Raw genomic sequence first — 14,939 nt, 5'->3', positions numbered from 1 at the left:
TCGATTTGACCTAGATTTGTATGGCGGGTGTTTTCTTTTTGACCTAGATTTATATGATCGGTGTCGTCGATTTGACCTAGATTTATATGATCAGTGTCGTCGATTTGACCTTGATTTGTATGGCCGGTGTCGTCGATTTGACACAGATTTGTATGGCGGGTTTCATCGATTTGACCTAGATTTGTATGGCTGGGTTCGTCGATTTGACATATATTTGTATGGCGGTATCGCCGATTTGACCTAGATTTATATGATCGGTGTCGTCGATTTTACCTTGATTTGTATGATCGGTATCGTCGATTTGACCTAGATTTGTATGGCGGCTTTCATCGATTTGACCTAGATTTATATAGCGGGTTTCGTCGATTTGACCTAGATTTGTATGGTCGATATCGTCGATTTGACTTTGATTTGTATGGATCGGTGTCGTGGATTTGACTTTGATTTGTATGGTTGGTGTTCTCGATTTGACCTATATTTCTATGGCGGGTGTCGTCGATTTGACCCATATTTTTATGGCGGGTATCGTCGATGAAGTAGAAAACGCATACTTCCCCGAAACACCTGGTCTTTTTTCTCCTAAATTGCCTAGCAAATGAATATATTGTTCGTATTTTGTCTTTATTTGTCGATTTCGTGTAAGCATTTCAATTTCATTAGCAGGCATTCGCCATTGTTGTATTGCCCTCTGCGGCTCCTATCACCAGTAAACACTGTTTGACCTTAGATACTGCTATTGATGTATTGATTTATATTACAGGAAGCAGAATCCTCAAAGACTGTCAGACCCTATTGTTTTCATAGACCTTTGCGTAAATACATGTGTCAACATGGCACCAGCAGTGCCGAAGTGAGATATCTCTATTCGTATTTAACTTTTTGTTTTGTTAAAGTTTTGATACACAAGCCAATAATAAAATCACGTTGGTCCTCTCAGGGGTAAAATACTACAATAGCATATCTACATCTTAAACAATGGATATGCAAATTAGGTCTCTTGTATGCAATGAAGTCGAAATACTTACGTTGTAAGTGAATTTGTCCTGAGAACAAGAAATAATGAATCAAATCGAAAAGTAACAAGACGGGCGATTTTCGAGTTCTTGATTTGTCATGCGATCTATAGAATGTACCCCAAACCTAGATATATTGCTTGAATGTGATACTTTCAAACGACTCCTTTTCTTAATACATACATTTAATCAGGCTACCATACAAAGAAAAGAGAAAATTCCAAGACCAAACAAACAAATAAAACACGGAACAAATTTTCAAACAGTATGCTTTTTGTTGAAAACTGTACATCGGATTAAATAAATAGCATTGCTATGAACATGTCAGCCATGTTTGTTATTCATTTTCCAGCGGCGAATAAATCCGGTAAATTGTACAAGGAGTCGATTGTTCCTGCGTTACGCTTGTCCATGACGTCATTCGAGGAAGATGACGCTGACATTGCAATTTTGATAATCCTCGCAGCTAGCACCATAATATCCTGTAATAAACAAAACAATTACATTCAATTTGGGGATAAAAGAGAAATAACCTTTAAACAAGGGAAATAATCTCTATAAAGGTGAAATGACTTTCATACAGGGAAAATAACCTGTATACAGAGGAAATAACCTTCATACAGGGGAAATAACCTTTATAAAGGGGAAATAACCTTTATACAGGGGAAATAACCTTTATACAGGGGAAATAACCTTCATACAGGGGAAATAACCTTTATACAGGGGAAATAACCTTCATACAGGGGAAATAACCTCTATACAGGGGAAATAACCTTCATACAGGAGAAATAACCTTCATACAGGAAAATAACCTTTATACAGGAAAAATAACCTTCATACAGGGGAAATAACTTTTATACAGGGGAAATAAATTTTATACAGGAGAAATAACCTTTATACAGGGGAAATAACCTTTATACAAGGGAAATAACCTTCATACAGGGGAAATAACCTTCATACAGGGGAAATAACTTTTATACAGGGGAAATAAATTTTATACAGGAGAAATAACCTTTATACAGGGGAAATAACCTTCATACAGGAGAAATAACCTTTATACAGGGGAAATAACCTTTATACAGGGAAATAAACTTCATACAAGGGAAGTAACCTTTATACAAGGGAAATAACCTTTATACAAGGGAAGTAACCTTTATGCAGGGGAAATAACCTTTATAGAAGGGAAGTAAACTTCATACAAGGGAAATAAACTTGATACAAGGGGAAATAACCTTTATACAAGGGAAGTAAACTTCATACAAGGGAAATAAACTTTATACAGGGGAAATAATTTTATACAGGGAAATAACCTTTATACAGGGAAATAACCTTTATACGGGGAAAATAATCTGCATACAGGCGAAATATCCTTTATATAGAGTAAAAACCATTATAAAGGGGAAATAACCTTCATACAGGAGAAATAACCTTTATACAGGGGAAATAAACTTTATACAGGGGAAATAACCTTTATACAGAGGAAATAAACTTTATACAGGGGAAATAAACTTTATACAGAGGAAATAAACTTCATACAGGGGTAATAACCTTTATACAGAGAAAATAACCTTTTTTTACAGGGGAAATAACCTCTTACAGGAGAAATAGCCTTTATACAGGGGAAATAACCTCTTACAGGAGAAATAGCCTTTATGCAGGGGAATAACCTTTATACAGGGGAAATAACCTTTTATGCAGGGAAAATAACCTTTATACAGGGGAAATAACTTTCATACAGGGGAAATAACCTTTATACAGGGGAAATAACTTTCATACAGGGGAAATAACCTTTATACAGGGGAAATAGACTTTATACAGGGGAAATAATTTTCATACAGGAGAAATAACCTTTATACAGTAGAAATGATCTTCATACAGGGGAAATAATCTTTATACAGGGAAAATAACCTTCATACAGGGGAAATAATTTTCATACAGGAGAAATAATTTTCATTCAGGGGAAATAGTCTCCATGCAGGGGAAATAACATTCATACCAGGGAAATAATAAGTAATGTACAGGACATTAGTCTTGTAATGTACGAGACTTAAAATAAAGGTGATGAGCCTTTTAATGTACAGAGTATTATTCCTGTAATGTACGGGATATTAGTCTTGTAATGTACGGGATATTAGTCTTGTAATGTACGGGATATTAGTCTTGTAATGTATAGTACTTTAGCGTGTACTGTACATGGCATAAGTCCTGTAATGTACAGGTCATTAGTCCTGTAATCTACAGGGTATTAGTCTTATAATATACACAGCATTAGTCTTGTAATGTATAGGACATTAATCTTGTAATGTATAGGACATTAATCTTGTAATGTATAGGACATTAATCTTGTAATGTATAGGACATTAATCTTGTAATGTATAGGACATTAATCTTGTAATGTATAGGACATTAGTCTTGTAATCTATGGGATATTAGTCTTGTAATGTACAGGGTATTAGTCCTGTAATGTACCGGGTATTAGTCTTGTAATGTACAGGGTATTAGTCCTGTAATGTACCGGGTATTAGTCTTGTAATGTATAGGACATTAATCTTGTAATGTATTGGATATTAGTCTTGTAATGTACAGGGTATTAGTTTTGTAATATACAGGACATTAGCCTTGTGATATACAGAGAATTTGACTTGTGATGCACAGGACATACATCGTGTAATATACAGTCTATTAGTCCTGTAATGTACAGGGTATTTGTAATGCAATGTACAGGACATTAGTCTTAAAGGCGATCTGATTGATACGCAAATTCATGATCACCTAGACTCTGTAGCAAGACAACTGTTGCCTGGTTATGTTATACTGATAACAAACTGCTCAGCCTTTTCTGCTTTTCTGTTAAATACGGTGTTTCTGTATTCTTACCTGGCGCTCTCTTTGACTCAGCGAGTTTTCAACTGATCGCGCTGAACTCTTGGTGATCATCAGGACAAACACTAGTCCTAGAAACACGAGAGAAGATCTGCACGACATGGCCACTACAAATAGAGATGGCTGTTATAGATATATACAACACTACACGACATGGCCCCTACAAATAGATATGGCGGTTATAGATATATACACCTCAACACGACATGGCCCCTACAAATAGATATGGCAGTTATAGATATATACAACACTACACGACATGACCCCTACAAATAGATATGGCAGTTATAGATATATACAACACTACACGACATGGCCCCTACAAATAGATATGGCAGTTATAGATATATACAACTGTACACGACATGGCCCCTACAAATATATATAGCGGTTATAGATATATACACCTCTACACGACATGGCCCCTACAAATAGATATAGCGGTTATAGATATATACACCTCTACACGACATGGCCCCTACAAATATATATAGGCGGTTATAGATATATACACCTCTACACGACATGGCCCCTACAAATATATATAGCGGTTATAGATATATACACCTCTACACGACATGGCCCCTACAAATATATATAGCGGTTATAGATATATACACCTCTACACGACATGGCCCCTACAAATAGATATAGCGGTTATAGATATATACACCTCTACACGACATGGCCCCTACAAATATATATAGCGGTTATAGATATATACACCTCTACACGACATGGCCCCTACAAATATATATAGCGGTTATAGATATATACACCTCTACACGACATGGCCCCTACAAATATATATAGCGGTTATAGATATATACACCTCTACACGACATGGCCCCTACAAATATATATAGCGGTTATAGATATATACACCTCTACACGACATGGCCCCTACAAATATATATAGCGGTTATAGATATATACACCTCTACACGACATGGCCCCTACAAATATATATAGCGGTTATAGATATATACACCTCTACACGACATGGCCCCTACAAATATATATAGCGGTTATAGATATATACACCTCTACACGACATGGCCCCTACAAATAGATATGGCGGTTATAGATATATACAACACTACACGACATGGCCCCTACAAATAGATATGGCTGTTATAGATATATACACCTCTACACGACATGGCTCCTACAAATAGATATGGCAGTTATAGATATATACACAACACTACACGACATGGCCCCTACAAATAGATATGGCTGTTATAGATATATACACCTCTACACGACATGGCTCCTACAAATAGATATGGCTGTTATAGATATATACACCTCTACACGACATGGCCCCTACAAATAGATATGGCGGTTATAGATATATAAAACACTACACGACATGGCCCCTACAAATAGATATGGCGGTTATAGATATATACAACACTACAAGACATGGCCCCTACAAATAGATATGGCGGTTATAGATATATACACCTCTACACGACATGGCCCCTACAAATAGATATGGCGGTTATAGATATATAAAACACTACACGACATGGCCCCTACAAATAGATATGGCGGTTATAGATATATACACCTCAACACGACATGGCCCCTACAAATAGATATGGCAGTTATAGATATACACAACACAACACGACATGGCCCCTACAAATAGATATGGCTGTTATAGATATATACAACACTACACGGCATGACCCCTACAAATAGATATGGCGGTTATAGATATATACAACACTACACGGCATGACCCCTACAAATAGATATGGCAGTTATAGATATATACACCTCAACACGACATGGCCCCTACAAATAGATATGGCGGTTATAGATATATACAACTGTACACGACATGGCCCCTACAAATAGATATGGCGGTTATAGATATATACAACTGTACACGACATGGCCCCTACAAATAGATATGGCGGTTATAGATATATACAACACTACACGACATGGCCCTAAAAATAGATATAGCAGTTATAGATATATACAACACTACACGGCACGACCCCTACAAATAGATATGGCAGTTATAGATATATACACCTCTACACGACATGGCCCCTACAAATAGATATGGCGGTTATAGATATATACACCTCTACATGACATGGCACACATGTGGCAGTTATACCAGTAGGTCTGCCGCATCTAGGCAGTTTATTGCTTAAATACAACTGTACACGACATGGCCCCTACAAATAGATATGGCTGTTATAGATATATACACCTCTACACGACATGGCCCCTACAAATAGATATGGCAGTTATAGATATATAGACCTCTACACGACATGACCCCTACAAATAGATATGGCAGTTATAGATATATACAACTGTACACGACATGGCCCCTACAAATAGATATGGCAGTTATAGATATATACACCTCTACACGACATGGCCCCTACAAATAGATATGGTGGTTATAGATATATACACCTCTACACGGTATGGCCCCTACAAATTGATATGGCAGTTATAGATATATACAACACTACACGACATGGCCCCTACAAATAGATATGTCGGTTATAGATATATAGACCTCTACACGACATGGCCCCTACAAATAGATATGGCAGTTATAGATATATACAACACTACACGACATGGCCCCTACAAATAGATATGGCAGTTATAGATATATACAACTCTACACGACATGGCCCCTACAAATAGATATGGCGGTTATAGATATATACACCTCTACACGACATGGCCCCTACAAATAGATATGGCAGTTATAGATATATACACCTCTACACGACATGGCCCCTACAAATAGATATGGCAGTTATAGATATATACACCTCTACACGACATGGCCCCTACAAATAGATATGGCAGTTATAGATATATACACCTCTACACGACATGGCCCCTACAAATAGATATGGCAGTTATAGATATATACACCTCTACACGACATGGCCCCTACAAATAGATATGGCGGTTATAGATATATACACCTCTACACGACATGGCCCCTACAAATAGATATGGCGGTTATAGATATATACAACACTACACGACATGACCCCTACAAATAGATATGGCAGTTATAGATATATACACCTCTACACGACATGGCCCCTACAAATAGATATGGTGGTTATAGATATATACAACACTACACGACATGGCCCCTACAAATAGATATGGTGGTTATAGATATATACACCTCTACACGACATGACCCCTACAAATAGATATGGTGGTTATATATATATACAACACTACACGGCATGACCCCTAAAAATAGATATGGCGGTTATATATATATACAACACTATACGGCATGACCCCTAAAATTGTTATTTGTTGAAATTTTGTTTAGTAAATATGCTCTCTGCTTAACTATTTGTGTAGAAAAATGGAAATGTGCTATGTGGCGAACTGTTATGTAGTAAATATGCTATATGACTATTTGTTTTGTAGTTAATACGTTACAAGGCGAACTTTTATATGGTAAATATGCTACGTGACGAACTTTTGTGACTAACTGTTGTGTAGTTAATATGCCACCTGACGAACTGTTGTGACTAACTGTTATGAAGTAAATATGCCACGTGACGAACTGTTCTGACTAACTGTTGTGTAGTAAATATGCCACGTGACGAACTGTTGTGACTAACTGTTGTGTAGTAAATATGCCACGTGACGAACTGTTGTGTAGTAATATGCTATGACGAATTGTTATGTAGTAAATATACTTTGACGAACTGTTTTTATGCTTTGTCGAACTGATTTGTGGTAAAGACGATATATGACTAACTGTTATATAGTTAATATGCTATCACTAACTGTTATGGTGTTAATCTGTTATCACAAAATGTTTTTCGGTAAGGGTATTATTTGACGAAATGCTACAGAGACTGAAGCTGCTAGGAACCTTCCGACAAAGATTATAAACAAATAATTGGTTTTGCTACCGGTTATGTTTTAATGTGTTGAATGGTGAAGCAGATTGCCAGGTTTTCTGCAAAAAATATCCTCAGATCATTTGAGTGTTGACATTTAATGCACCCAGTACATTTAGCCATTTTCGGGAGCAGACACCAACCACGCAAAATAAACTATGCACCAGCAAGATCGACCATTTTCTACTTTAACATTTTATGATTTAATGTTACAGATTTTAATACACTCGTGAAACAATCTTTACATTCATAGACAAATGTCTGCAACGTTTTATTGTTTTGCAGGCAATAAATCTTTACTAAACGCTAAATTGTAAATCAAATTCATTCGTTTCGGCTTGTTTCAGAATACCGTATTTATTTCACGAGAACTCTGTTGCTGTATGGTCATGCATGACTTCAATATCGTTGGCCCTTAGCATGATACCGAACCTGTAAGATTAATTCAAAATCCATAGCATTTACAATTCACCTGTATCAAGATTAGTCATGTCGTCTAGAGCAACTATAGCGTAACATTCACGTCCATATATGCCAGCCTCCGTACCAGTAGGGAGAGGGTCTAGCGCACAAGCGACCGCCGAATCCTCCTCTTTGATTTATATACATGTATGTACGTGTACTCTAGGGTAGAGATACAGACGGCCTATTGCCCAAAACTATGATATTCGTCATATGAATGAAGGATAGTGACTGGCGTTATAACATATATTTAACAAGCATGACAGAATATTGATATTTTTCAAGAGTGTGGATTAATAGAGAAAACTATTGGTCTATTTCGTCGAATCCTTATGACGTTACGTTTGAAAGGACATTGTCGTTTAGTTACTCAGCGAAATTTCAGCGTTTTGCGCTATTACCAGGCAAGATCGCAAGTATAACTTTTATCAAATGAGTATTTATTTACAATAAATGTACAAGACTGCAAAGTTGTAGCAAAAAATCTACTTATTCTGACTTTGTTTCATTTGAATCAGAGCAAAACCAACGGCGGATTTCGTTGAGGTGAATGAAAAGTTCCGTTCTGATTGGTCAGAATAAAATTGTCCTTCGCCACTGGTGATGTGATGATATACGTTCCGAATTCAACAAGTAGATAATTTCTGTTATCATATGACTGCACTATTTACTGAACGCTGATTGGTCTAAACAGTCCTCACAGTTCAAAACTAGATGCGATATTAACCTGCAATGACGAAAATCTGCACGAGAGGTTAATGTTGAAATCCAAAACCCCCGCCGTGAGCCTCGCAGACTATTAACTGAAAAAAAACACTCGCTGAAATATATTGACCAATCAGAGCCAGTAAAAACTCCGTACAGTGAATATGGCAGATGAGTCGGTCGCTTCAGTTATGACAGGCGAAAACAAAACGGACAAAACGCGTTTTGGAAAAATTTCTGAGGAGGAAGTAGCGAGAATATATAATAAAACAGTTTTCAACTTTTTTAAGGTTAATACGGAGGATATATCAACCTTCGAAAGAGATATTTACCACGGCTTCCGGCCTCGGGTTGATAAATCCTCGTATTCACCTGAAAAAAGTTGATAATTTAATTATTTTTCACCAGCAAAGGTGGTATAAACATTACGCTGTTTGGGGTTCTACCACAAATGTCACATGACGACGGGAGTATAGAAACACGGACATGACGAATATCTGAGAAAACACACAGGTGGAATTAAGAATTTCGTAAACAGCTGCCGTTTATGTACGTCAATATGTCCCTTGACCTAAAGGTCAGTATTTGTTTATATCTGTTTGTAACGGGTTTAACATGCCAATTCTACACGATTTATTAAAATGCCATTAAAGCGCTAATATATCAACATGGAATAACAAAATCATGACTCGCCCCTCGGGAGTTTTATTATTGAACTGACTTCATCGCGCTATCATTCGGACTGCGGCAAATACTTATTTTACATATTGTAGTCACTCATCGGGGTATAATTCGGGTAAGCGTCATCATTAGGCCGAGTGATTTATCTCAACGGAGACAGAATTTATGATCGTGGTCATAGGGGCGAACGCTCAAGAAATATTTAGAAAAGAAAGAAGAAAAAAAAAACAAATACAAAAACAAAACAAAAACACAAAGCAAACAAAGCAAAACAAACAAATAAAAAACAAACAAATAGATAATAGCCCAAATTCAGTCGCCTAGAAAGAATCTCACCCTGATAAAAGTACTGATATCGCTGTCCAGGTTTAGAGAACTTTGTTGTCTCGCCCTAGGGCTGAGACAAGCTACACGTGCTCTTTGCATGTATAACGACGCGTCATTGATACAATGGGTCGTTATGACGTCATGTGAACAATACAATGACGTCACGTCAAGAATTGGATCACATCAAGTCAACTTTGTCTTGCATTGACGTAACGCTAAATTTCGATACGAACGGGACAAACAGGGTAAGAGAAAAACAATCATTCATCCCCTTGGGAGTAAAACAGGGGGATCTCAACCCTGGGGGCAATATTTTTAAGCTGCCAAACACTCGTGTTAGCAACTACAGGACATTGATTGACATATTGAAAACCTCAATGAAATTTGATAATATTGATATTATCCTTGCCGATGTAACGTTGATAGGGACCCTCGTTGAAAATTGACCCGCGGTCAGTTTTCACCGTTGAATATTGACCCTGAATGCCATTGAAAATTGCACCATCAGCGTATTCTTCACTCCGACACGTGAAATATGGCCCCCTTTGAAAACTGACCTTATTACAAATGGCTAACCATTTCGTAACTAAAGCCACCTGTCGACTCGATTATTTTGACCGAATTTATCACACTAAATGTCAAGGACACTGGGTCAAAGTTCAAGGTCAAGCGATGGGTTATTCATTTATTTCGCTTATGTGAAGCATGGTCATGATGTTTTCACTAGCCAACGAGGGAACTTTTGAATGTCTGTAGATCGACATACGACATTCAAATGTAATCAATGGCCAACTAGGGGACTTTTGAATGGCATGCAGCTCGACAAACGACATGCGATATTCAGATTTTGAATGCTGTGTAGCGCGACATACGAAATGCGACATTCAAATTTTGAATGTTGGGTAGCACGAAGTACCGTATATAAAACTGAAGGATTGGAACATAAGTATCATGGTTAGGGACATGGAAAAATATAATTTGCATGATCTATAATAATCTGTTCTGTTACATTGGGAATTTTGCAGAGAAAGCTGTTGTAAAATAGAAAAAACTTGTAGTACTCGTAAAATGCATTACCCGGGCAACAGTCACAAATTATCCATTCAAATCGAAACTTATCATTTGTGTAGTAAAGGAATTGCTGGTTTAAATAAACTATTTGCAAAAAAAAGTATACATGTATTTGTTTTGTTGAGATACAACATTGTATTTAATTAATTAAATATGAATGCAGGTATATTTTAGAGATCGAATCAGATATCTCTGGCTTGCTAGTCTAACACTCAACCGAACGAGCTAAAGAGAAATCTCTTTAATTGAGTGGTATATTGCGGCTATCATTTACCAGGCTTACCTACGGATGGTTGGACAATTAAGGATTGAATAAAGTTACGTTGAGGTGTATGGGGGTCGCAGTTCATAATAAATTTGTCTCAAGACCTATTGAGGTTTATACCCCCATACACCTCAACATAACTTTATTCAATCCTTATATTTATATTTTTTGATATTTTTGTATAATATTTTGTACTTGACAAATAGGGACTTGTGCAAGTCTACCACGGAACTTACCGACATGTGGTTATTACTTTCAGGATTTCTTTCGTGAACAAACTTAATAACGAATTAAAACAAATATTATCTTTCATGGAATTTATTTCATATAAATAAATTATGATCACTTTTAAAAGGAATTAAAAAAAATATAGTCAAAGCTCGACAAATGTATTCCTACGCCGGACTTGATATAGTTCATTGAAAAATGACTTGAGTTAACTGTGGTAGGTTCATTGAGTCTGAATTAAAAATATAAATATTGTACATTGTTCTGGACAATGTACATTATTCCATGTGCATGAAGTATAATCATGCGTCGCATAAAAATGTATAAAAATGATCCAGTCTAAATTTGAACAACGGAATGCATTTTAGAAATCTATAAATTGTAAGGGTCATAAAAACCAAGACGGTAAGCTAATTTAATAAACAAAAGTTTCATCCCAAACGAAAAACTGATCAATAGAATTTTAGTAAACCATGGTGGTAAAAGAGATCACGGGCTTGTAAAGTATATACATGATGTCATCCCCAAGTAGATCACATCGACCAAGTCGCCAAGTAGATCATGGTCATTGCTCTTTAGCTGGTAAAAGCAGTTGGTCTTATAATTAATGTTGAAAACAGATACCTACATATATGTGTATATATCGTCATATTTTGGTGGGAATACCGTACTCAAATCAAATATTTTTACGTCATTTTCACTATCTCAAAACTCCCGTAATAAACAACCGAGCCCGAATATCCGATGGTCTGAGAGTGTGCTTAAAAAATATCAAAAGTATCCGTCGAACAAAATATGTGGAGGAACGGCCAATACATTACTATATATAGGACGATGAATTGGGATCCTACACCTACTCAGAGAGGGCGCTTACAGGGAAGAGAGAGGGCTGATTAAACTTGAACCCATGCTTTTTATGTCAAATGGAGTAGATCGGTGAAGTTTGTGTTGAACAATCAATTTTCAACTGTCAATTTTCAACAGACCATCTGTTGAAAAATGACCTTTTAAGCTGTCATTTTCAAACGACACGACCTATTTTCAACGGAATTTAGGGTCCATATTTAACGTTGAAAACTGACCTTAGGTAGATTTACACCGGCGACAATCTGATACATGCACTATAATATCATACATCATGAAACTACAAACCTTCACATATTTTTTTAGACTGATTCGTTTATATTTAGAAATATTAAGGTGGCATATTTATGGATGTGTCAAAATACACAAGGATAATACAAAGTCGAGAATGAATTGTTTTTAGCAAAATCACGAGAGATCAAATATAACCTGATCCGACTGGTTAGTGTTAAGACGGTATGTACTTCCGCATGACTTTTGAAACATCTACGATAATTCGATATTCAATCCGATTCCTTTTCCTTTGTTAATTGAATTTTCCTACATCTATACCTATATCACAGCGTACATATTCAGTTTGTGTCCTGTTTTATTATCAATCTACCTTAAGCTAGGGCCAAACAACAACAAAAACACACACACAAAAAAACGAAAAACAAAAAATAATGACACTCACAACATGAAATACATTGATCCATCCATTTGCCATATTCATTCAAGTAGATTATGTAGAAAATGAAATGAACTATTTTGACACAGAAGAAACATCAATATCACACTTTCAAAGATACCTTTTTAAAAAATCTAAAAATCACCCATAGCAAGAGAACCGTTTGTACGGTAATACATTTTATGATAAATGTCTAATTCACGGAATTAATCAAATACAATTATTACAAAATCTGAATCGAATGAATGTTTAATAGATTAAACGTATAAAACATAATACACGAGTCTAATTACAGTTAGAACGTTCAATCATAATATTAAACAGTGAAAGGATGATCGCGGGCACGACAAGAAGGCGGAAAATATTTTCGTAAATTATTACAACGTCTGGCTTTCATGAGAATTAAAATGGCATTATCTATGACAAAATTATTTTCAATTTAATTCAGCAAAAACATGTCTTCAACAAGTAATTACATCACAAATGAACTATGATATTGTGTGTTAATATATATCATATGTAGATGTACCTATTGTTAAAAACAAAAACAAACAAAAAACAAACCAGACCTTGCGAATGTCTCAAGAAAGAAGCGTTTGGCCGCTAACATATATCTTATATCTTTAAACACGAGTATGAAATCACTATATAAATTTACCTGTGTAAATCTTAGAAGTTTCCAACATAAACGTGAAGTCTTACCTTATCAAACCCTTGGCTACGACAGAATTGCCTCAGATGGTGCAGTACTTGTGCAGCTCCGTTCTCGAGTGCTGAAACCACGTGATCTTAGCACACTTATACCGCCGTATAGCTACTCCTCTGCTCCCCTCCTCCTCATTGACGTGGTTCACACTTACTCTTGAGTCAAACCTCTGGCCTTGTTGATAGGTATGTTGTTTTAATTACACTTGGTATACACCGACGGTTTTCATGACAAAGTTTACCTTAATACGTTTTGATAGAACAGAGAATTGGTTCGACAAATACGATAATGAAGTGTCTTGTGTATAGTTGTCGACCGATCGCAGAATGACGTATCACCCTGTCTGTCTTCCAAACCCGTATCATACCACTATCTGTGTATTGACCCTTACAACAGTGTCCGCACAAATCGTCACCGTCGCATTAGAGCGATGGTCAAGCCCACTCGAGTAATCAGGGAGTCTTCTAACAATCCCTACACTTAACATACACTATAATTACAAAGGACAAATTACCTGTTAGCTTCATTTGGCTTTCCTTCCGATAACACTTTAAATACGAATGAGAAATACAGTGAACATGACGCTTGAACGCTTTGGGTGTCCAAAAACACTGAAATACTCCTCTGGTGCGGAAAGGGAAATGTTTTCAGGTTTAGAGCAGAAACAGCATTGGCCTGTGTAGAATGTGCCTGTCTATGATGGTTTAGGTATAGTTGTATTCCCCCCGTGTTCGTACAAGCATTGCTGTCTGCCTGTTGGTGCCAATTTGTTTATTGTCATTTTCGCATGAAAATTTAAATACAAAAGCGAATTCGCGATTTCTAAAACAGATACATGTATTCAGAGAAAGGGATTTTGAGTTACATTTATATATACATATAAAGAACAACAGCTGATATTGTAGTATTAAGTGAATTCCAGTGAATATCCCTTACAATTATGTCATCGTTACAGATATCTCATATTAAAGTACACAAACGACGCCGATAAGATACACCCACTTCAATATACATGTAATAGGTGTCGTGTCGAGTTAGCGATAGAAGTGATGTGATCGTTTTAGTGTTATAACGTCCTATAATTCCTATATATCACCAAGGATTCGGATTTTCGTCTAGGTTACCAAGGGGAGTA

At 36.4% G+C, this 14,939-nt stretch overlaps 1 protein-coding gene across 1 annotated transcript; it reads right to left on the bottom strand.

The window, feature by feature from the left end:
* Nucleotides 1-1,265: 1,265 nt before the first annotated feature.
* Nucleotides 1,266-14,209, bottom strand: LOC117343964 (cerebrin prohormone-like). Its single transcript, XM_033906534.1, has 3 exons — nt 13,801-14,209; nt 3,891-4,003; nt 1,266-1,495 (listed from the first exon to the last, which is right to left on the bottom strand). The coding sequence occupies exons 2-3, from the start codon at nt 3,996-3,998 to the stop codon at nt 1,355-1,357; spliced, it is 249 nt and encodes an 82-aa protein (XP_033762425.1). The 5' UTR covers nt 3,999-4,003; nt 13,801-14,209; the 3' UTR covers nt 1,266-1,354.
* Between the last annotated feature and the right edge of the window lie 730 nt (nt 14,210-14,939).

Source organism: Pecten maximus, chromosome 15 (genome assembly GCF_902652985.1).
Source record: "Pecten maximus chromosome 15, xPecMax1.1, whole genome shotgun sequence".
NCBI lineage: Eukaryota > Metazoa > Mollusca > Bivalvia > Pectinida > Pectinidae > Pecten > Pecten maximus.
The sequence above is the reverse complement of the archived record's forward strand: the minus strand, read 5'-3'. Positions and strand labels throughout refer to the sequence as shown.